This window comes from Diabrotica virgifera, chromosome 1 (assembly GCF_917563875.1).
Source record: "Diabrotica virgifera virgifera chromosome 1, PGI_DIABVI_V3a".
Classification (NCBI taxonomy): Eukaryota; Metazoa; Arthropoda; class Insecta; order Coleoptera; family Chrysomelidae; genus Diabrotica; species Diabrotica virgifera.
This window is the reverse complement of record NC_065443.1, coordinates 93,652,848-93,676,004: the sequence shown is the minus strand read 5'-3', so window position 1 is coordinate 93,676,004 and position 23,157 is coordinate 93,652,848. Positions and strand designations below refer to the sequence as shown.

At 33.7% G+C, this 23,157-nt stretch overlaps 2 protein-coding genes across 3 annotated transcripts in view; one reads left to right on the top strand and one right to left on the bottom strand.

Annotated features, from left to right (window-relative positions):
• Window positions 1–14,918, bottom strand: part of LOC126879454 (zinc transporter 9) — a 28,365-nt gene extending 13,447 nt beyond the window's left edge. For both annotated transcript variants that reach the window (XM_050642469.1, XM_050642475.1), the window contains exons 1-6: window positions 14,764–14,918; window positions 11,910–12,245; window positions 11,379–11,663; window positions 6,532–6,658; window positions 6,334–6,472; window positions 6,032–6,187 (exon numbers count right to left, since the gene is read on the bottom strand). In XM_050642469.1, the coding sequence (XP_050498426.1) occupies window positions 6,032–6,187; window positions 6,334–6,472; window positions 6,532–6,658; window positions 11,379–11,663; window positions 11,910–12,245; window positions 14,764–14,851 (1,131 nt within the window). In that variant the 5' untranslated portion in view covers window positions 14,852–14,918. The remainder of the gene's footprint in view (window positions 1–6,031; window positions 6,188–6,333; window positions 6,473–6,531; window positions 6,659–11,378; window positions 11,664–11,909; window positions 12,246–14,763) is intronic.
• An 82-nt stretch (window positions 14,919–15,000) lies between these two features.
• Window positions 15,001–23,157, top strand: part of LOC126879430 (sorting nexin-25) — a 66,633-nt gene continuing 58,476 nt past the window's right edge. Inside the window, exons 1-3 of the mRNA XM_050642446.1 lie at window positions 15,001–15,343; window positions 19,744–19,919; window positions 22,541–22,675. Coding sequence (XP_050498403.1) covers window positions 15,113–15,343; window positions 19,744–19,919; window positions 22,541–22,675 — 542 coding nt within the window. The 5' untranslated portion in view covers window positions 15,001–15,112. The remainder of the gene's footprint in view (window positions 15,344–19,743; window positions 19,920–22,540; window positions 22,676–23,157) is intronic.

The window sequence follows — 23,157 nt, the reverse complement described above, 5'->3', positions numbered from 1 at the left end:
CTACCGAGGATATGATAGCCGATATGTTGACTAAGCCGCTGAATAGGGTTAAGTTAGAGTACTTAAGTAGTAAAGGGGGTCTGTTTGACTACTTCAAAAATAATTTTAGTTGCGAGGGGAAGTTAGAATATATTCAACTATAAATTATGGTATTTTTATTAGTGTTAAAATGGACATATGCAGTCTAAGTGGGCGGGCTGATTCCCCGAACCTTTTAGGTCGAACACTCTTAACGTAAAATTGCGAGAAAAAGTGTCGAGTTACATTATGAATGTGGAAACGATGTCAGTAGAGTTTTGTGTTTGATTTGTAGTCTCGAAGTATACGTTGTAGAAGACACATCTTAATTTCTTTGTTTGTATATTATTATAATACGGTTCGGTTAAAATAAATAGTTTGTTTAGTATTATTTGTACCTTTTATTATCTACTATTTCTAATAGAACTTTTACAGAAGATGGGTGAACATGGTTTCCAATTAATGTGGAGACTACAATCATGTATGGAGAATCGGCAAATGGCCCAGTGATTGGTGTACCGCACTATTTACTCCCATTCATAAGAAAGGCGTAACCACAAAATGTAGTAACTACCGAACCTTTTCACTAATTTCACACCCAAGTAAAATTCTGTTGAGAATCATCAAGTGTCGTATGCAGACATACCTGGATAGACAAATACCACAAGAACAGGCAGGCTTCGTGAAGGGTAAAGACACAAGAGAGCAAATTCTTAATATGCGACAACTCGTTGAGAAAGCACGAGAATTCAAAATTCCGATGATCATCTGCTTTGTGGATTATCAGAAGGCATTTGACTGTATAAACTAGACAGTTTTGTGGAAAGTTCTATATGAGATGGGGGTTCCTGATCATCTGTCAGCTCTGGTGATAAGCCTATATGAGAACAGTGAAACCAGAATAAGAATTGAAAACCATAAGTCCGATACTTTTAAAATAGGTAGAGGAGTCCGACAAGGATGTATTCTATCTCCAAGTCTTTTTAATTTCTATGGGGAACATATAATGAGAAAAGCACTCGACAAATGGAATGGCGGTATTTCTATCGCAGGAAAGAAGATTTCAAATCTCAGATAAGCAGATGATACAATATTAATAACTGCATCCGAAGAAGAAATGTCCAGCCTGCTGAAGCTAGTGGAAGCCGAAAGCAATAGATGTGGTCTCAGGATCGATAAACAACAAACAAAAATTATGATAGTAGATTATTCAAATTCACTTCAGACAATAGGAGCCTTGGACCAGTTTGAAGTGGTTAACGAGTTCAATTATCTAGGATCCTACATCAGTAATACAAGATCTTGTGAAACAGAAATACGTAGGAGAATAGGCATGGCCAAAAACGCTATGAGTCGATTATCGAAAATCTGGAAAGATCGCTCCTTGTAGAAGAACACCAAAATAAGATTAGTACGTGCCTTAATTTTTCCCATATTTAATTACGGATCCGAAACATGAACAATGAAATCCGACGACAGAAAAAGGATTGACGCCTTTGAAATGTGGTGCTGGAGAAGAATGCTTCGGATCTCATGGACGGAACACAGAACAAATCACTCAATCCTCCAAGAGCTTAATATTCAGACTCGACTTTCCTCTATTTGCCTCTCCACCGTCTTAAAATTTTTCGGCCATATTGCAAGAAGAAGTGATGATAATCTTGAAAGACTTATAATTTCGGGAAACGTTGAAGGGCGTAGAAGTAGAGGTCGCTTCACCTACTCGATGGACGGATCAAGTACAGAAAGCCAGTGGAAAAACATTCTCTGAATCCATGAGGGAAGCTCAGAACAGAAGCCGATGGAAAGAGATAGTTGCTCGTATTATAGGGAATCACGACACTCAGCAATGAGGAAACGACTGAGGAGGAGGAGTAAACTAAACCCAAACTTTATTCAAGGTTTGTCTCGAGGCTCGACTATAAATACGGGCATAAGATCCGAATATAGGTCAACCTGCACCCATCTGCTTTCCGAATGAAACATTTTTTTTATTAAATTTCATACATAGACAAAACGACTTGCATGGGTTGATTATCAAAATCGTGTCATAGCTATCCTTAAGGAGGGGCCGTAGGGGTTGAAATCAACATTTAAAGCACATTTTTTTTAATTATGGTACAATTATTTTATTTTTAAATTAAATAAACATATTCAGTACAACTCATAGATTATTCAAGAAAAAATTCAAGCGAAAATAATGAAAAATAAGCCAACGGTGGCAAATTTTTAAAGACAACTCAAAAAACAATGAATTTTGCGGTGGACATCAGAACTCATCATTGGATCATGGAAAACAAAAAATTCAAAAAGATTTTATTAGCTGATGAGTTTCTCGAGGCAACGCTGTCGAGTTTTTTAGTTTTATCAACTTTTGACTTTTTGATATCACTCAGAAGTCAAAACAACGAATTTTTTCGACAGCGTTACCACGGTTCTTAGACATACTACGGCTGCCCAGATCGATGGTGGTGGGGAGACTTTAATTTTTGACTTTACGTCACAAGAATACAGAATCCCATATTTTTAAATGATTTTCGATCATTGAATGCGTGTTATTCTGTATATATATTATGTAGTATTTGTGTTATTATTAAATAATAAGACAAACAATACACATTTTATCTTATACCGCGCGGTGAATCGTAAAACGGGCCATAGGAAACTCAATGTAAAATTCTAAACTGTTGAATTCCTGCTTCCCTAATTATGTTACATCAAAAGTCATGAGAGAATATTTCGACCCGTCCAAAGAAGACTGTACTAACTCAATTTTTGGCGTTTTTGAGTTACACCCCTGAAAAATTAGATAACCGTGCTGCCTTTCAGTGAACATAGTTCTAAGTTAATTTGTTTACGTTTAGGCAACCAATTTTGCACTTAGATATTGTACTAACTTGTATATCTTTACATTATTCAACGAAAACTATCCTATCTCAAAGTTAGTATAGTCTTCCTCGGCATTCCGAACGTATATCTTTACATTATCCAACGAAAACTATCCTATCTCAAAGTTAGTATAGTCTTCCTCGGCATTCCAAACGGAACGTCGTTGTCTCGTGAGTTAGTATAGTTTTCGCATTTTAAGGTTAAGTAAAGTACGCCTACATGAACAAAATTGTTTACGTTATAAAAGTTGTACAGCGTATAAATTTCTATTAAAAATAATACATATGAATAGAAGGTGTATTTTATAAGTACAAATAAGTATCTAGGATGTACTATCCAGGATTTTCCCGGTTTTTTCCAGCGAATACTGTACTAACTCATTCAAAAACCATATAAAGAAAAAAAATTGACATGTTCAAAAGCACAAGTGGAACAATACGGTAAACACAATGGATAAATATAAAAACAATTTAGTAAATAAGAACCCCTGATTTTTTGCATTAATCAAAACTTTATCTTGCTTTATTCGAAAACTTAAAAAAAATGAGTTAGTACAGTCTTCGCTGCATGAGTCGATTTGTAGAGAATTGAAATCTGTATTAAAATCAAAAGTTAAAATTGTTCTACGATTTAAACGCATTCCAAAATTTTGAAAACTATAATACATTTCCCACAGTAAGTATGTGTGTAAAAGTTAAGCCACACGTTACTATTTAACTGACAGTGCTCACACCATTGACTGAATAAAAAATCTTTATTATTAATACTTTTTCCGCAACTGAGGGTATCTTATCAACTGTATTGCTTTTAATGATAAAATAAAAATATTGACAAGTCAAAAATGTGAAAATAATAACTTCATTGTGAGACATTATTGTACTGGGTGTGGCCTAATTTTGGGCTGAAAAACTTTTACGCATTTTTACAAAATTTTGGAAAATGTTTATTTCGTAGCACAATTTTAACAGTTGTTTTCAATACAGATTTCAATCCTCTACAAATAGTTTCTAACGTCTTTTGATGTAAAATAATTAGGGAAGCAGAAATTCAACAGTTTAGAATTTTACATTGAGTTTCCTATGGCCCGTTTTCCAATTCACCACCCGGTATATCCTAGTTTACTTTATATTTTTGTATTTGTAATTTTGGTGTGGTTTCCCGTAAAAACTTATTTTGAATTATTCATGAAAGTTGTACATCGTACCTATTGTAGGAGTTTAAATAAGAATATATATTTATAAGGTAGAAAACGTTAAAATACCATTATGTATTAACGTAATAATAATGTTGATGATATTTTAGAATGCCAGGTACAGGTTGTAGTGTGGCCAAATTTATTAGGTACCTATTATTTAAATTCCTACAATAAATTATACAAGTACATAATTCTAATTCACATAATCCTAGCTGACCTCTAAGGATAGTATGTATTCAATAGTTAATCCAGTATTAATGGAAATTCATCGACAAATTTTCAGTGTAGAGTGGAGATTGAAGTCGTAGATTTCCGTAAATATTGCGTGGATAAATATCAACAGTTTTCCATAATTAGGTATTATAATCCACTAAACATCTTTATTTCTTAACTATCTTGACTATTTTCCATACACCAAAGACATATAAATACCGATTAAGGGGAAGGAGCAAAATGCAAAAATTTTGACGCACGTCAAAATTCTCAATGTGCTTTAAATGTATTCATTTTTTTTTCGAATCCTGAGAAAACTAATACATATTTTTGAAAAATTTAAACGCAGAATGAAAGAATACATTATTACCGAGGGCTGAAAGTCCATGAAAACTTATATAATGTTTATTTTAATAAGTTACAGAACTGAAAATAAAAGAGAAGTGTGATTTTTTAATTGCAAATATTTCAAACTTTTTATTTACTCTGAGGGACTTTCGGCCCTCGGTAATAACGTAATCTTTCATTCTGCGTTTAAATTTTTCTAAAATACTTATTAGTTTTCTCAGAAAAATCATATTACGATTCAAATGACAGTATACTCGTGACGTAATCACACCCTTAATGTTCATTGGTTAGTCGATCTGGACAACCGTAGTAATGTCTAAGAACCGTGCAGCGTTACCTCAAGGAATGTCTAAAGAAAATATATACAAAATTCCAGGTGGGCCGGTCAAGTGGTTTTTGAGTTACAATGTCTACATCCTTTGAAAAAAGCAGTTTTGAGGAAAACGCGTTTAAAGTATTGTCAAATTTTATTTTCAATTTCTTTTTGTCTGTCAAATCGTAAAGTGATGCACACCGGAATATATTTTTGAATCGCGAAGTAATTTCCCTGCTGCAGATCGAGTCGAGGGTAGGGATATTCAACACTATCTCCCTACCTTCGACTCGCTTTGCAGTAAGTTCGCGCCAGCGCTATTGAGCGTAGTGAGAAACGGTCAACAGATGTTCTCATTCTCTTTTGTAAATTACTCCGCGATTCAACAACATATCCCGGTGTGCATCACTTTATGACTTGACAGACAAAAAAGAAATTGAAAATAAAAGTTGACAATACTTTAAACGCGCTTTCCTCAAAACTGCTTTTTTCAAAGGATGTAGACATTGTAACTCAAAAACTACCTGACCGACCCACATGGAATTTTGTATATATTTTCTTTAGACATTCTTTGAGGTAACGCTGTCGAAATATTTTTTGTTTTATGCTTATTTTTTGTTTAACCATAATAAATATGTTGAGTTTCACCCTTTTGCAATAAAATTCGTTGTTTTGATTTCTAAGTGATATCAAAAAGTCAAAACTCGATAAAACAAAAAGAATTCGACAGCGTTACCTCGGGAAACTTATAAGCTAATAAAATGTTTTTGAATTTTTTGTTTATCATGATCCAATGATCAGTTCAGATGTCCTAATGTAGTAAATGAAGTTCAGAAGGCAGAAATAAGAATAGCAACCTTAATGGAAATCATGCCTAGTAATTATAAAAGAAGGATCTAAATCTAAAATGTTCTAACAACAGCACAAAGAAAGCAACTATGTAGCAATCATTGAAACATTTTACACATTTTTTTACCAATAGGTCAGGAACTATTGATCTTACTCTGATATACTATTCTAACACAATCCATTAAGTAAACTTAAAACATATTTACCCAAAAGAAGTCTTCCAATGGAGTTGGATGAAGCAGGCCAGATATGCCATGGTAAACTGACAATCCTGTACCTACACAAAAGATTCCAACACCTGAAATCAATGATGCTACATACTTCATATTGGAGTAGCCATATGGATGGTAGGAATCTGCAATCTAATAAAAATAAAGTAGAAAATAAATTTAAAGTAAAGTTTCAGCTAGGAAAAAAATTTAATTAGGTACAAACACATGGATATTTTTGTGAAAATTAAATATTTGTGCTAATGGCTTATTCTAACCAAAGAAAAAACTATATTTACCTGAACAGACTTGTGAATCCCATACGCTAAAATAAGCTGGTTGATTGTATCTGCTAAAGAATGAATACATTCTGAGAACATACTGTGGGAACCAGTGTACACCCATGCACATAACTTAAATAAAAAATTTGTTCCATTTCTGTAAAAATAACAATGATAACCAACAAAACTGGATTTTAATTAGTATTTCTGACATACATAACTACTGCTGTAAGAACAACTTTTCCAGATCTTCCCATCAATCCACCATCATCTTCTATTATATCTGCAGATTTTCCCATTTCTCGTCGGAAATCTCTAAGTCTTCTTTTGACAGTAAAAATATCTACAAAAATAAGTTTTTTAAATAATCGTAACATCAAGTCAGTTAAGTATGGTTTCTCACTGTTTTACTATTCGCGGTGTGCAAGTACTTGGAAGGGAAACAAGAAACGACCGTGCGCGAGTCGCGGAGAAATATTGCAACTATCTTAAATAATTCATATTGTCAATTGAAATTGTCAAATTGACGTATATTTCATACCTTGTGTCATTGAAGCAGAAAAATTATATATTGCTCCACAATATTGATATGATATGCAATTATTATATAAAGGTAAATTTAATTAATTGTATTTTGCTTGCAGTACTGCATTTTAATAACTAATTTTATTTACTACATACAATTGTTTACGTTTGCATAACATAACCTGCATCTTATTTTTCTTCTTATTATTTTTTTGGACTATGGCCTTGACAATTATCCAATAACCAGGACTAATATAATTGGCCAATATAATTAAAAGTGCGAATAAAAGTACAGAGCGTAGAATTAGGGGTCGCTTTGCCGAACTTGCACTGTCCCAATACGGGACCACAGTAAAATACAAAAATTATGTTTTACACACTCTATAGACATAAATAATTTTTACATATTTTTCTAAATTATATAATCAAACTTTTCAGATAAATTTACGGTTGCAAAAGGCGGAATCAGGGAGATCCTTTATACACTACATTATTCAACTTAGTGTTAAAAACTATAACTAGAAAATACAGCATGAAGGTGAAAGAAATAATCATGAAAAATGAGCATCAGTGAAAGAATTTAGCAAGAACAGCAAAATAATTAAGAATAGTGGTGAAGAAAATTATTGAAGAATCACCGAAATTCAGATTCGAATTAAATGAAGACAAAACTAAATATATGATCATAGGAGGGAGAGAAGAAAAAAAAAGACGACTGTAGTATAAGGTCTGCAAGTAGTAAATGCTACAGTTTTCAAATGGAATAAACAATTAGGCAGCTTAAGAGCCCTAATCCAATCAAATTTGTAATGATACGCGGAACACACATCGACACTTGGAACCGTGCGATTCTCTCAAATCGCGCAGATGCCCCCACCCAGTTCCACCTCTCCGAAACACCGGCACACGGATATTTAAGGAGGCCGCAAGCAGAGATCCGACAGTCCTGAAACGACAGTTCTGGGCTCCAAATACCAGCCAAGCGAGGTGAGCTAGGCAGGCCGACCTGAGTAGCGAGGTGCACCGTACTGACGTGATTCGCAAGCTTATGCAGGCCAACTCGAGCCGCAAGGTGCACCGTAGTGAAGTGATTTGCGGCTCATAAGTAAACGGAGGCAAGCGTAGTGAGCGAGCCCCCGATAAATGTATACATATATTTAAGTAACATTGTTCATTTTGTTCTTTTTTTCCAGACGTCTAGCCGAAGGAGGACTTCGCTGCGACGAATAGAAATGAGATATATTATTTTTATTTATTTTGTAAACAATTAGATTGAATAGATTTATTTTCTTTTAACCTGTGTTTTACTGAGTCTGTCGTCTTAGAAGAACTAACCATCATAAAATTGGCGCCCGAGCAAAAAATTAGAATATACGCAGGTAAACGTCGTTACTCGACGCCCGGAAAATACCAAAAATGCCGACAGATAAACGAAATTGCAAAAGAATGCAGGGGTAAGGTAAAAAGAACTAGGGTTGGGGTGTATAAACTTCAACAAGTTTACGTGTTAGAGTTGATATATGCCGATGACCTGGTAATTGTGGCAAAATCAGAAAAAGACTTAAGTGAATGTGAATGTTTGGAATGAAGCCTTTAAGAAATTTGGGATGAAAATAAATATTGAAAAAACAGAAGCTTTAGTAATATCGAAAACACAAGAAAATATAAATGTTAAGTTGAATAATGAGACCATTACACAAGTTGAGGACTTCAAGTATCTAGGATCAACAATGAATGGGCAAGGAAATATAGAACCAGAAATAAACAGCAGGGTAATGAGTGCAACAAAATTATACTATGCACTAAATAAAAGTTTTATTAGGAAGAAAGAAGTAAGCCTGAAAACAAAAATGAAAGTATTTCAAACCGTATACGAGCCGGTGCTACTCTACGGTAGTGAAACGTGGACAGTGAACGACAACATCTGTAGTAAAATTCAAGCATGTGAAATGCGATATTTACGTGCGGTATCCGGGGTGACCAGACGTGATCGTATAAGAAATGAAGACATACGTGAAAGGTGCGGTGTTGGAAGGACCTTAGACAGACTTGAAACGAAACAGTTATCGTGGTTCGGACATATGGCGAGAATGAGTGAAGGTAGAACTGTAAAGAGGGTATGGAAAGCGGCATCTGACAACAAACGACGAAGAGGCAGGCCAGCAAGAACGTGGAATGCAAATATTGGAAAGGCTTGCGAAAAAAGGAATATTGGGTGGAGAGAAGCAGAAAGACTAGCTACCGACCGAAAGGCATGGAGACGTCTCATTTCTCCACTTACCTCGACACCGTAAGGTACAAGAGGACGGCTTAAGTAAGTAAGTAGATTTATTTTTTTTTAACCTGTGTTTTACTGAGTCTGTCGTCTTAGAAGAACTAACCATCACAAAATTGGCGCCCGAGCAAAAAATTAGAATATACGCAGGTAAACGTCGTTACTCGACGCCCGGAAAATACCAAAAATGCCGACAGATAAAGACACAGACTCAGTAACAGGTGCCACGACAGGTACGTCATGGATAAATCGTCTTTCCAAAGAGGAATTACAGCGCGACGCCGAAAGATGCGGAATAGATTCCAAAGGAACCGTCGACGAGTTAAGGTTAAGACTCAGAACCTTTTATAAAGAATGAGGGTAAGCTACAGGAACAATGCCAAAAATCAATACTTCCAAGGAAGCCGAACCAGACACACTGACCCAGGAAATTTCGATAATCAGAAGCCAATTACAAGACTTAACAATGAGGCAATCAGATTTGTTAAATCAAGTACGGAGGTGGAACACACACTTCGACAAGAAACATTCGGATGCGGTAGACTTCATAGAGAGAATAGACGAGTTAAGCCTAGCCTACGAGGTCGATAAGCAAGATCTGCTAAAAGCATTACCAGAATTGTTAGGAGAGCATGCATTGTTATGGTACCGAAACAACAATAGAAATTGGAATTCATGGACGGACTTCAGCAAAGATTTTAAGAAAGCTTTCTATCCCAGAGAATATTCGCTACAACTAGAGGAGCAAATCAGAAACAGGAAGCAAAGGAAAAACGAACCAGTGGATAGATATATCACGGATATTCAAACATTAATCAGACGAGAAGGATCTTTTTATACAACAAGTAATGACTTTCAAATACCTGGGAATTAATCTATCAGCCGACAATATTGAAGAAGAGGTAAAAGACCAAATAATTAAAGCCAGTAGAACGGCCGGATGCCTAAACGGCACAATTTGGAAAAACATACACCTAAGAGTGAAAGCAAAGGCCCGGATATAATATAAGTCAGCTATTACGCCAGTTATAACTTACAGGGTCGAAACAAGACCAGATACAAGCAAAACACACAGACATCTGGAGACCAACGAAATGAAGATCTTAAAAAGGATTGCTGGAAAAGGACTACAGGGCAGGGTAAGAAGTGAGGAAATCAGGTGCATATGTGGGGTAGACAATATAAATAACTGGTAAAGAACACAAAAGAAGAGTGGAATCAACACATAAGCAGGATGTTTGAATCACGGATAGTAAGAATAGCCAGGGACAAGCCACCTTTAGGCAGAAGAAGTATAGGACGCCCAAAGAAAAGATGGAACCATTGAAGAAAAACAGGCAGTACTGCCTATATAAAACAAAAGAAAAGAAGAACAAGAGCCCTAATGAATTCAAAATATGCTTTTATAGACGGTAAACTCTGAATATATAAAACAGTAGGTAATTAGATCCACAGTAACACATGCCTGCGAGAAATTGACATTAAATAAGAAGGAAGGGGATATTCAGGAAAAATGGAAAAGGAGAGAAGAACAATGAATTAATGGCTTTGTACAAAGAACGTACCATCACTAAGTTTGTCCAGTCAAAAAGAATCAGGTGGTTTAGATATGTAGAAAGAATGGCAGTGAACAGAATGCCAAAACTAGTTATGACCAAAAAACTAATTTTTCCTAAAAGAAGAGGCGGACCAAGACTGAGTTGGATTATTAAAGTGGAAGAAGACCTTAAATACTTCTTGAAGATGAGGGACTGGAAAAGAAAAGTACAAAACAGAAGCGAATGGAGAAATATTGTTCATCCGGTCGTTCAGAGCAGTTAAAAAAATTTGTAGAGCGTCGATAATCCGAACCCTAGTAATCCGAACGATCGCTAATCCGAACGCAAAAAATTATAAAATTTTGGATTTAATATGACAATATGGGCAAAATATGACCGCGGAATTTTGTTTTGTTTATGCAGAAATACATACAATATATTTGTAACTAAAACGTATGTACATATTATGTACATGTACTATGTTTATGAGCTTTGTATGTATTTTGAACATATGTTCGATAATCCAAACAATTTGATAATCCGAACTACCCCTGTACCAATTAGTTCGGATTATCGACGCTCTACTGTATATACTTAAGTTTAAGTGCTGTTTAAAATTATTGTAATCAGTTAATCCTATGATTATGTTTTATAAAAATCCCCTAGGTCTTAACGATCTGTTGTGCATATAAATAAATAAATATAATAAAACTGTATATACTAACTTTGTTGATATTTCTTCTTTTCAATATCCCTCTTTAAAAGTTCCCTATGAAGATTTTCATGTGTTCCCCATATTTCTAATGCTTTGGCTTCGACATCTTTCCTCCAATAGACTGTTATTGGTGGTTCAGACTCATAAGGGGACCTTCTTTTTGTTTTTGGTAATACTTCTAGATCAGATGGCTTTAGGAGAAAATCAGACATAGCCTTCACAGGTGTTATGAAGTTTCTTTCCAAGGATTGAGCAGACAGATCAATCCTCTTTCTTTTCTTAGGTGGAGATTTTGCTAAAAATACAAAAATAAAATGACAAAAGATACCTTTAACACGTTCTCTGTGTATATGTTGTTAAATACTTCACCTAGATGCTGAATTCACACTTATGGTTGGAATGTAAGTAAACACATGTCACTTATAAGTGAAATCTGCACTGGAGAGGGAAACCAAATGTTGCTGATGAGCCACAAGCACGGCAGACATGTTAAAATAGAGTTTTCTGATCAAAACTTTGGAAAACCCACTTTTAAACTTACCTTTTTCTGTTTCTTTTTCTCCTTTCCCAATAATTTTATCTTTCAACTTCTTAATTGAATCTGCAGATAATATTTTGGGATTTTCTTCATTTTCAGATTGAAGACTCTTTTCTTTGACATTTTCCAGTACAACTGTTGTTTCTTTTTTAACTGCAGTCAGTTCCGGTGAAATTACTTCCAGTACTGGCTTTGTCTTTTTATCACTTTTATTCTGAAGGTTTTTGTTTTTGCTTTTCAGGTCGTCTGAAGATTGGTCATTAAAAAATACTTTTGTCCAGGATATAGAACGCCAACCATTTTTACCATCCAATTTGTGAAGATAGATTCGATGTTTAGCTACAAGGAAGTTGTGTCATTAAAATAGTGCTTCATACTGGCTGAACTACACAGCTTCACAAACACCACACCAGCAATTTTTGTCACATAAATACAAATATCAAAAATGTCTAAGGAACACCACTATTACTCCACTTCTTTCAATAAAAATTTTACACTTTCAAACACTATTTTGTTAATAAATATCATTCGTTTGAAAATTTGTTCTCGACAAATGAAGGCATGCAATGAAAATTAATCTGCCAATTGCACTGTTTTATTAAGGCAAAAGTGACAGCACCTCAAATTCGTATAATTAATTGTTTCACATTGTACAGAAAATGTATGCCAAATTTAAAAAATAGGCGGAAAGGATTTAGTTTAATATTTCATTAAAAAAAGATTACTAAATGCAACAATAGTCATGTTAATAGTAATAGTTTGGAGCATTTAGCTCGTCAATGTGCAACTACTCCTGAACAGGATCAGTATGTGGAGCTAGAGATTTAAAATTTCCGGAAAAATTGGGTGCAGGAAAAAAACCTGTTTTTTTCCGAAAAAAAAAACAGGAAAAAATGGAAAAATTAACATTTGTTACAATGTACTAAACAAATTCTACATCCCGTATCAAAATCGATAAATTTAGTAGATCGATAGATCTATATTATCAGAAGTGCCTTTTGTCTTTAAGTAGGTATATAAAAGACACAATATTAAAAACTATTCCCCAACACGTTAACCAGACCAGTTCTCTTATCGAAAGCTTGCTAAAATATGTATGTTGAAAAACGCTACGAATTTTGTTCCAAGCTGATTCACTTTGCAACCTCTTGATGCTCGCTTTAAAGAAGAATAATTGAATGAAGACCAACTAATGGAAGCCATAGACCTCATTTTTGAAATGGCTTGTTCATTAAGGTACAGTCTTTTCACCACCGAATAACTAGTTATTGGGAAGTTTATTTGACAGATTTACATGTAATAAATCTGCCGGATGAAAGATGAACTTCCTGACAACTATTTATTCGGAGGTGAAAAGACTGGGCCTAAACCTAGATGTAGGGAAGGTGGTGGCAAATCTGGCCCAATTTAGAACAAAAACTGAATTGTTTAGTCAAAATTCTTTATGGGATAGTGCAAATATGTAATACTAATCTCGTTATATGGTAGCAAGGTTTATGTACATCGCAGCCACTTATGCCAATTGCCTCCCAAATTTTAAATGGACCTCCATCTTCCGCTTCTTCAGAAAGAAACTGGTCTTTACATGGCCTCTATATACAAGCAAAAAAATATGTTATCACAGGATAAAATTTATAAGTTGTTGCTATTCATTTAAATTTGGTTATAAACGAAAAACAGATATTTATTTACGATACTAGACCAGATCCAATTTTAAAAGAGACTGACAAAAATCATGTTGTGTTATCCGTTATGGATGGTGAAGTGGAGATCGAGTCTGAATCAGATGCTTGGTCTGAAGATTCAGATTCAGACTCAAATAAAAATATACTACTAAGCAATTTGGTTAAATAATGTGCTTTCTACCTCTGAAGTTTCTATTTTGACACTTACAATTAAAGTCTCTTAGTTTAAGTACACTTAAGTCTCAATTAAAAAATATTTTCAAATTTTCCCTTTTTTTTCCAATTTTTCCAATGGTCTGGAAAAAAACGGAAAAACCTGTTTTCCCCCCAATTTTTCCCGTTTTTTTTCCGATATGTTAATTCTCTATGTTGAGCCCATCAAAATCTGCATATAACTGCAGGTGAACTATGTGGGGTCTTAGAAAATACCCTCAACATTACTATATGTAATCAAACTTTTGGGAAATATATTACATGAAGCTGACCCATAAATATTTATGTCAGACATTGATTCAGGTTTCCCATGTTATGTCATCAAAATTGTGGACTCAGAAAGAATCAAGTTCTGTTATTCACAGATAAAGCTAGGTTCTGTGTCTAGTTTGATTTAAGAGTGAGAGTTTGAAGAGGATCTGGTCAACAAGAGAGACTCAGGAATGTTCATCCTTATAGTGATCTACAAGTTACAAGGTGTGTTGAAATAATTTCTCATCATTGAACTGTTCCCGTTTTCCAGCAAGGCACTTTGAATCAATATCAATGTGTTGATGGTAGCGTAGTACCCGTTAATTTGTGTTAAATGGCATATATGTCCCGTAGTGAAGCTTTGCCACTCTGTGTTATGACACAGTCGACACAGCCAACTGTTAGTGTCACACAGGGTCTACTTGTCTCGTAAAGCAGCTAAGGTGTTAAATTACAATCAAAACTGATGTATATGTATATAAAAAAACTGTGTTCTTTAGACATTTTTTATGTGTGTACATACATTGTTATGGGTAAAAAATTGAATAATAATGTTACTTTATGTATGAAATGTGCTGTAATTAGCTAAGAAATGATTATCAATACATGAAATTCAAAGACAATTAGGAATAAACCAGATATTAAAGCGTTTTAACAATGAGAACTTTCATAACACAAGCAACTAACAAAAAAATTAAAGTAGTTACCATTTTGATGAAAACAATTCTTTTCGTATAAATTTACCGTCTGATTTAAAACATGTCTTGAAAGAATTACACAATTTCGGCTTAACATATTAAAAAAATTAGTCAAACTTTAAGGTTATCCATTTGTTGACAATTTTTAATAAAAACTATTCTTTTGAAAGAAGATTTTGACATTGACAATTATTGTAACATTTGACATTGACAATTTGACAATTGATTGTTTTGTGAGGTTAAATTTTTGTGTTTTTTATGAGACAAAATGTTTTGATATCTCAGAGATCAATTTGTTATCTTTTCAAGAGGAAATATCTATATTATGTGGAAGTAAACATTTCCAAGCAGTAAAACAATGCATACTAAGCTTTATTTAGGAATACTAGTGTCTGTCATACTAGGAATAACATTTTCATGCCCATCATGTTTTTCATATATTTTATTTGGTCTCTTGCTTATTGTCAGTATTGTTCTGGGGATTTTTACAGCATTTTGGTTAAATGTATATCTGTCTCTACCTCATAAGACTACTGTAGGAGCTGAACACCATTTGAAGCAGGCAGAAAATTTTAGGAGCAGTATTGTTGTGAGTATATTCCTTTTTAATTTCATTTAATAGGTGGGTTTTCATGAAAACCTTTCTTCTTCTAGTATGTATATCGTGTCCATATGATTGTCCGTATCTCTTAACATGTCCTATTAGGGGTCTTATGATTGTGGTTTCTTTCTTAAAAAACATTGCTTTAACACAATCCGTGCTGATGGCATATATCGTCGGCTTACTGCCAAAACCAACCAACTCCATTTTAAAAGTTTTGGGAAATCTACCTGTTAAACTTTAAAAAATTGAAAATCGACTGAATTTAAAAAAAAGAATGTGTGTGTACTTTGTACGCACAAAAGAAGATATTCTTCTATTATAGGCATAGATTTATAATACTCTAGATTGCGCCTTACGATCTTAAAATGGGTGACGGTTGCGACAGAGATAAATGAGCCTATTTGGTCGGTAGTCTCTTTTTAATTTAAGGGGAATATCGACGACGTGACTATCCCACTTTATCGAGTATTATGTATTGACAGTTCGAGCGGGTGGTGACGAGAAATGGTCTTTGGTCTTCGGACGTGGATAATCGTGGTTCGAATCCCATACCAACTTTACCTTTTTTATTTTTAATTTAATCAATATTGCGTTTATTAGGTATTTTTACATCTGAAAAATGGACCTAAGTAAATCTAGCAGATAATAAATGTATGTATAGTAAGTTAATATTGGAATACATAATTATTTGTGAACTGCATAGTGAAATAAAAGTCATTTGTTATTAATATAAATTCGGCCTTATTCGAATGACGTGAATAATGTTTGTATTGCTTCTACCTTTTTAAAAAATTGTAATAATAGTTTCATAAATAAAAATAATGTCTAATTACTTATAATTGAATCGGTCATTTCAAAAACAGCAAAGTCCACAATTTTCAGAAACTAACTTTTTGAGAGGAATAGACTCCTTTAAGATAAACGTTGTGTGCAAAAACGACACCAGTCCAGTAAAAACATTAGGAACAAAACTACAATATAACTCTGAATTTTGATATCCATTTCATCCATCTTTCGACTATATAGGTAGTTTTCTTTGCTCTTCTGTAAAATTAGGAATATGTGACTCGTGTCTCGTGTTGTTTTTGAAATGACCGATTCAATTAATAAATCGATGATGGTACATTATGTTGATATTAATTTTTGGTAATTTGTACGAATATTTTTAACAATTACTTTATACTATTGTACCATTAACTTATTAAACAAAATAACATTGGCTTTTATATTTTTAAAAATCTATAGGTACCTACACAGTTTTTCTTATTTGTTATATATTTCTTTGCTTAGATTTATTTTAGAGATATAATAATATCTAATAAACGCAATATTGATTAAATAAAAAATAAAAAAAGTAAAGATTGGTATGGGATTCGAACCAGGATTATCCACGTCCGAAGACAAACGACCAGTTCTCGTCGCCATCCGCTCGAACTGTCAAATCATCTAAAATACTCGTCGATAGAGTAGGATAGTGACGTCGTCGATACTCCCCTTGAATTAGAAAGAGACTACCGACCAAATAGGCTCATTTATCTCTGTCGCAACCGTCACCCATTTTAAGATCGTAAGGCGCAATCTAGAGTATAATATATCTATGATTATAGGTAATTTAAACGAAGTAAATATACTTAAAAGGTTATTTGTACTTATTTTATTTAAAAATCAAACTAACTTTCTTATCTACCACTTTCAAAAAAGAAGAATATCTTCAAAAATTATATAATAATATAGTACTTACAATCATAAAATCTATAAAAAAAAATAAAAAAATAATAACTTGCTTGGGGCTCGAACTCACTTCACTTCTACCGCGCTGTACGAAAGCTGACGGCATGCCGCGGCATTTCAAACTAGACCACATCCGCGTGTACGTCATATGGGAATATACACAAACTAAAGGTTTACACCATAAATTTATATGAATTTAATAAAATCATTAGTTTGATTTTTGTCGAAATAAAATACAACAAAGTATAGTGTAAGAAAACAATATATGAGATGAAGATTTTTAGAAAGTTTGTTCGTAATCAGATTATGTAAATTAAAGCATTGCCTACTAATAGGTAACTACATTATTTTGTTTACATTTTCCTAATAGATAGGTATTGAAACTATTAGGTATTTCCAACTGAAACATTTAAAATTACGTACCTGCGGCTTTTCAAAACTATTTAAAAACTCACTATAATTATAAATTTTATTTTATTTCTGTCCACACATCAATAAAAACTAATATTATACAATATTTTTGTTTACCATAATCTCCATATTGAACAATTATTGACAGATCATTTCAAAATTTCAACACCCAATCAGAGCCCGTATAACCACTAATACCATACTGTTGGTGTGCGCATGCGCGTGGTAAATCAAATTTTACCCTCAATAGATTCGCCGCTAAAGAAGAATATCTTCAAAAATTATTTAATAACTGAAAAATATTTTTGTCATACTTTTCAATTATTAAATCATTATTTAAATTCAGACGATTTTTCATTTCAAATTAAAGTTTAAAAGGTAGATTTCTCAAAACTTTTAAAAATGGAGTTGGTTGGTTTTCGCAGTAAGCCGACGATGTGTGAGTCACATGATGCCTTCACCAATGTGCGGACGGCGCGCATGTATGCCACTGATTATACACATTTTTAATATGTGTTTTTTTTGTCTGTTCAGAGTATAAGTCTTAGGATCAGACATCCACACGCAATGTGTTAACAACTGTTTTTGCTAGAAAGAAAACATATGGTGCTACAGCCCTTAGAGGGCCTCGACCTTCTCAAGCTTTCTATGCCATTCTGTTCTGTCACTTGCTTGCATTTTCCAGTTGCCGACTTCCAGGGCATTTTTTTGGGTAATGTATCTCAGGTTTAAAGAGAGACAGGAAAAGCGCAAGCCACAAATATACAAATTCAATAGCACTTGAGTTCAGCTTTCAAATGCTGCCTCAGTAGTCAGGATCGGACATACACACAGTTCAGTATAGGCAACTGAAAAATTGCACTTTGAAAATTTTGGTTTTTTAACAATAGAATGGGTCTACCGAATAACGTTGTAAGCACCACATCACTTTTTAAGAAATCAGAAAGAAGTTTTAAAATTAGTTATAACAATGACAAACTTAAACATTTTAAGAGTTAGTAATAAAGTTTCTGTATACAAATTACACACTGTATTACTCACCTTTAAAATGAAGGGCTTAATGTGAAACAATGACAAGCCACACATGAGTTCAAAAAGAGTTAGTGTTATTCTTGGTTAAAGTAATAGTATTACAAGCCACTAACAAATTATCTCAGCCCTTCGTTAATAGATGGTCCGATAAATCTATGGTCACACTATTGCATAGGCCTAGTTTGTTCTAGTATCTACTCGACATAATAACAAGCCACATCAAAATGGCGAACATGGGCAGAAGCGTTTCGGATAATTATTGAGTTCTGACGATTCTAGAAAGAAAAATAGCAAAGCTGACTTGACATTCGATGACAGTGACCATGACCCTGACTATGTACAATCTAGAAGTGACACAAGTAGTGAAAATCCAGCGATATGTATTTTTTTCCTAAATGTGGCTTGTCACATTATTAACATTCAATATTAATGTAGTGGCTTATGACGTGGCTTGTTATATTATTGCATTTGGTTGTAGGATAATGAACAAAGTCCATCAAAATCGTTTGTAGGAGGACTCTAGACGTGTCTAACTGTATACCCCATATCTGGGAAAATTAGAATTTTTAACTTAGGTATAGGTCTCATAAGTATGACTAAATCCATTTCGTATGGGAAAAAATACGATTTTTCAAGCTCACTAAATTCTATAATACCTTCAGATATCATTTTTGACCTTGGATGTATCAGACACTACTTATCAGTTTCCTGATAAGTACCTTTCAAACTCATGTCTGTTTATTCAAACCATTATTGCTGAAATGGTCTAGTGGTTACGACACTAAACTTGATCAGACAATCCGAGTTCCTTTGTCAGCCATCCTATAATTTTTTTTTCAATCTGTTCTGAATAGAAAAAAAATCTAGTGTACATTCGATGGACACAAATAATTATATTGAAAAAAAAATATATTGGGATGGCTGGGATATGAACTCAGATTTCCCTATCACAAGTTTAGTGGTGCGTTTTACTTCAAATTTAGCCAATACTATGTAAAAAGCTTTTAAAATTAAACTACAAGTTTATTTTCCATCAAAATGAAAATACATTTTTGATCTATGTAATATTCATATCAGCTGTTTTGTAGTTGGAATATTGTGTGGACCACTCATTTTTACAGAGTTTAGAGGTTTTTTTATTCTTTTATCCATTTACTTCAACATTTAGAACAATGATCAACTCAATAATGTTTTTACTATATCTTTTTTAGATGGACTATGAGACATCTCCTGCAGTAAAGAATGTGAATCCACAATTGCCCCAAATTTTTGGAAAAACTGTGGATAGTTTGCTCCAGCAATTGTTGGACTTTGTGCTAAGGGATTATATTTTGATTTATATCAAGGATTATGCATTTGAAACAGATAATTTAGGAAATAATATTAAGTATGTTGGTTTTGTTTCACTTCTAATTAAAGATTTCACAGTAAAAAGTAAATTTTCATAATAAAAATGTGATAAGATACATGATTAATTGATTAACAAATAAATTGATTTCAGCATCAAACTATTTAATTAAGGTGATAAGCGCAAAATTTCGGCTCCAAAGCTGTTTAAATGCATTAATTTTTTCAAATTCTGAGAAAACTAATAAGTTTAAAAAAAAAATTAAACGCAGAATGAAAGATTATGATATTACCGAGGGCCTAAAGTAACTGAAAACTTCTATAATGTTTATTTTAATAAGTTACAGGGGTGAAAAAAAAAATAGTGAAAATCTAGTATGATTTTTAATTTCAAATATCTCATTCAACAGAAACTTTTTGTTTATTTTAACCGTTATGTCTATACCCAAGTACCTGATACGGTAGTCTATACCAGTGCTACCCAGGTACCCGGCATTGTTTCGGTACACTTCGCTTGTAGGTTCGACGATAATTCGCTTGACGATAATTCGTATCCACTTACCACTTACTAGACAAATATATATGTACCACTTACTAGACAAATATATATGTACTGGAAAAAATCAACTGGACGTGAAACTAATCAAGGTGAACGTGTACTATGAGATTTGTGTTACAGATACAAAAATTCTGGACGAATCATAACAATGGATAATTTGTTCACAAATATTCCACTAGCCCGTCTCCTGTTGCCTTGGAATTTATCATTAGTTGGTACTTTAAAAATAAACAAACCATATATTCCACAAGAAGTGCTGCCTTCGCCAGAGCGTGAGCCTGAGTCGTCATTATACGGATTCAGTGCAGATCATGTTACCATTTGTTCATTATGTACCAAAAAAAAAGCGTTATTTTGCTGCCAACAATGCATGACAACGATAATTTAAGTGGCTCAAAAAATAAACCTGAAATAATTCAGTACTATAATAAAACTAAAGGAGGCGTAGACAATATGGACAAAATGGTTTCTGATTATTCCACTAAACGCAGGACTTTGTGTTGGCCAGTAGCCTCCTTTTACAATATCCTAGACGTAGCTTGTCTAGCAACCTATAATACAAATCTACAGAGTTTTACTGAAACTAGTAAGCGTAGAATTTTTCTACAATACTTCGGGAAACAACAACTAATGATGCCTGCAATTTTTGCTAGATGTAAAGTACCAAAATGTATATCGAAAGTTTTCATCAAGGTCAGGAATTGAGTGTATGTTAGGAAAACCTCTACCTACAGATTCAAGTAATACAGCAGAGTCATTACCTCTCCGAGATTCCACTGGACGCCTCAAAATTGTTGGAAATTGCTACATTTGCATGTCTTTGCGAAAAAGCGGCTAAGAAAGACACGAACATCATGTAATGTTTGTAATCGTCTACTATGTAACGAACACTCAGTAAATATAAGTAAGTGCGGACAATATGTTTGAAATATAACTTTTATTTATGTTTCTGTATCACTTTTATTATAAAAAAAAACTAGACACAGCTTCATGATTTACTAAACATTAGTGTTACCCGGGTGCCACGGGTGTGGACGTAATGGTGTAAAAACTTTGTCAGGTATTTTTAATATATTATATATGTATTTTTTTCTTTGGATTTTATTAGAAATCTCTTCGCGCTGAATAATTTTAGGAATAACTAAAAGCTGTAATAAAAATATTTATACTATCGCCAATGATTTAGATAAAACAGTTACCAATGATATCCAGGTACCTGAGTATAGACACAAAGGTTAAGGGACTTTCTGCCCTAGGTAATCATGTAATCTTTCATTCTGCGTTTAAATTTTTCAAAAATATTTATTAGTTTTCTCAGGATTCGAAAACAGAATGAATGAATTTAAAAAACAAATGAGCCGAAATTGGCGCCTACGCTATTAAGCTTATTCATTCTTTTTTATTGGTATTACTTAATTATTATAAATTTTACGAAGTATCATGACATAAGCAGCAGAAATTTGTAACATAAATAAAAAACCAAAGAAGCATTCTGGAGACCAAAATGGAATACTGGAGAAGGTGTTGTGGCCTGACCAGAACAGACAGGATATCAAGGAGCAGAATGAAAATGGAAAAATATGCCATACAGTATATAGATAAAAGAAAACTAAAATGGTACAGCCATGTACGGCATGTACTTAGAGCAAAATATGCATGGATAAACAAGTTAACAGAATAGAGCCCAAGAGAAACAAGAAGGAGAGGACGACTGAGAAGATCATGGAAAAATGAAGTTGACGAAACCATGTTAAAGAAGGGTTGGAAGATGGAGACTGGGAAGATTGTGAAAAATGGAAGTCCTGGCCGATTGAAGGGAAGTGACACTAGCTGTAGACATCCCTTTATATATACATATACTTAATTATTCAGGTTTTTCAATCTTTTATGGGTATAATAACACAAAACGAAGGAAAACAAAAATTTTGTTTGCTCCCTTAATTTCAGCTTTGAAAGTTTTGTCAAAATATTTATTTTAAAAAGCTTACAATCTGAATTGATAATGGACATTGATATTTTAAAATATGATGTCTGCATGTACACAACATGTTACAATCCAAACATCAATTAGTTATTTCACTTTTTCTCTTATGCTGTTTTAGGGATGATTTCTGGGGAGCCATAAATAATCTTCACGAAAAGCTATCTTCGGTTGATCAGGCAAAATTAATAGCAAGTGATATTGTATTAAAAGTTACAACGCATTTTGAAAAGATAAGAGAAGCTAAGGCGCTTGTGTAAGTATCTTTAAATCAATTTATTTCATATATTCTTTAGCAATCATTTATTTGTTTCCATAACTGAAGAATGTACTGTAATGGATTGGAAAGAACTTTTAAATCAGTTGCCTTAAATGTGGTAAAATTATCGAAAAACTCAAATATATCTGTGTTATCAGTGTAGTCTTACAGTTAGGTGTATTACCTTTCATCATGTTATCATACAATTACACAAGTACGAGGGCTATCTTTTTATCTGTAGCCTCTAGGGGCGGAGATAGCGCGGCCATCTTAGCATTGTGGCGTCCCTCCGTTCAGAAGATGTCCCGCCGTGCTAGCGCGAAGTCACTGTCGCTTCTCAAATGTGTCGAAAACCCCATCAGTTGTGAGGTGCGATCGGTAATACGGTACTTGTTGGCTATACGCCAGGGAAATAAGGTAAAAATATACCATGTTCGGGACACTTGAGCAGCCAGGTTTCAAATGGGTTTTTTTGGGTA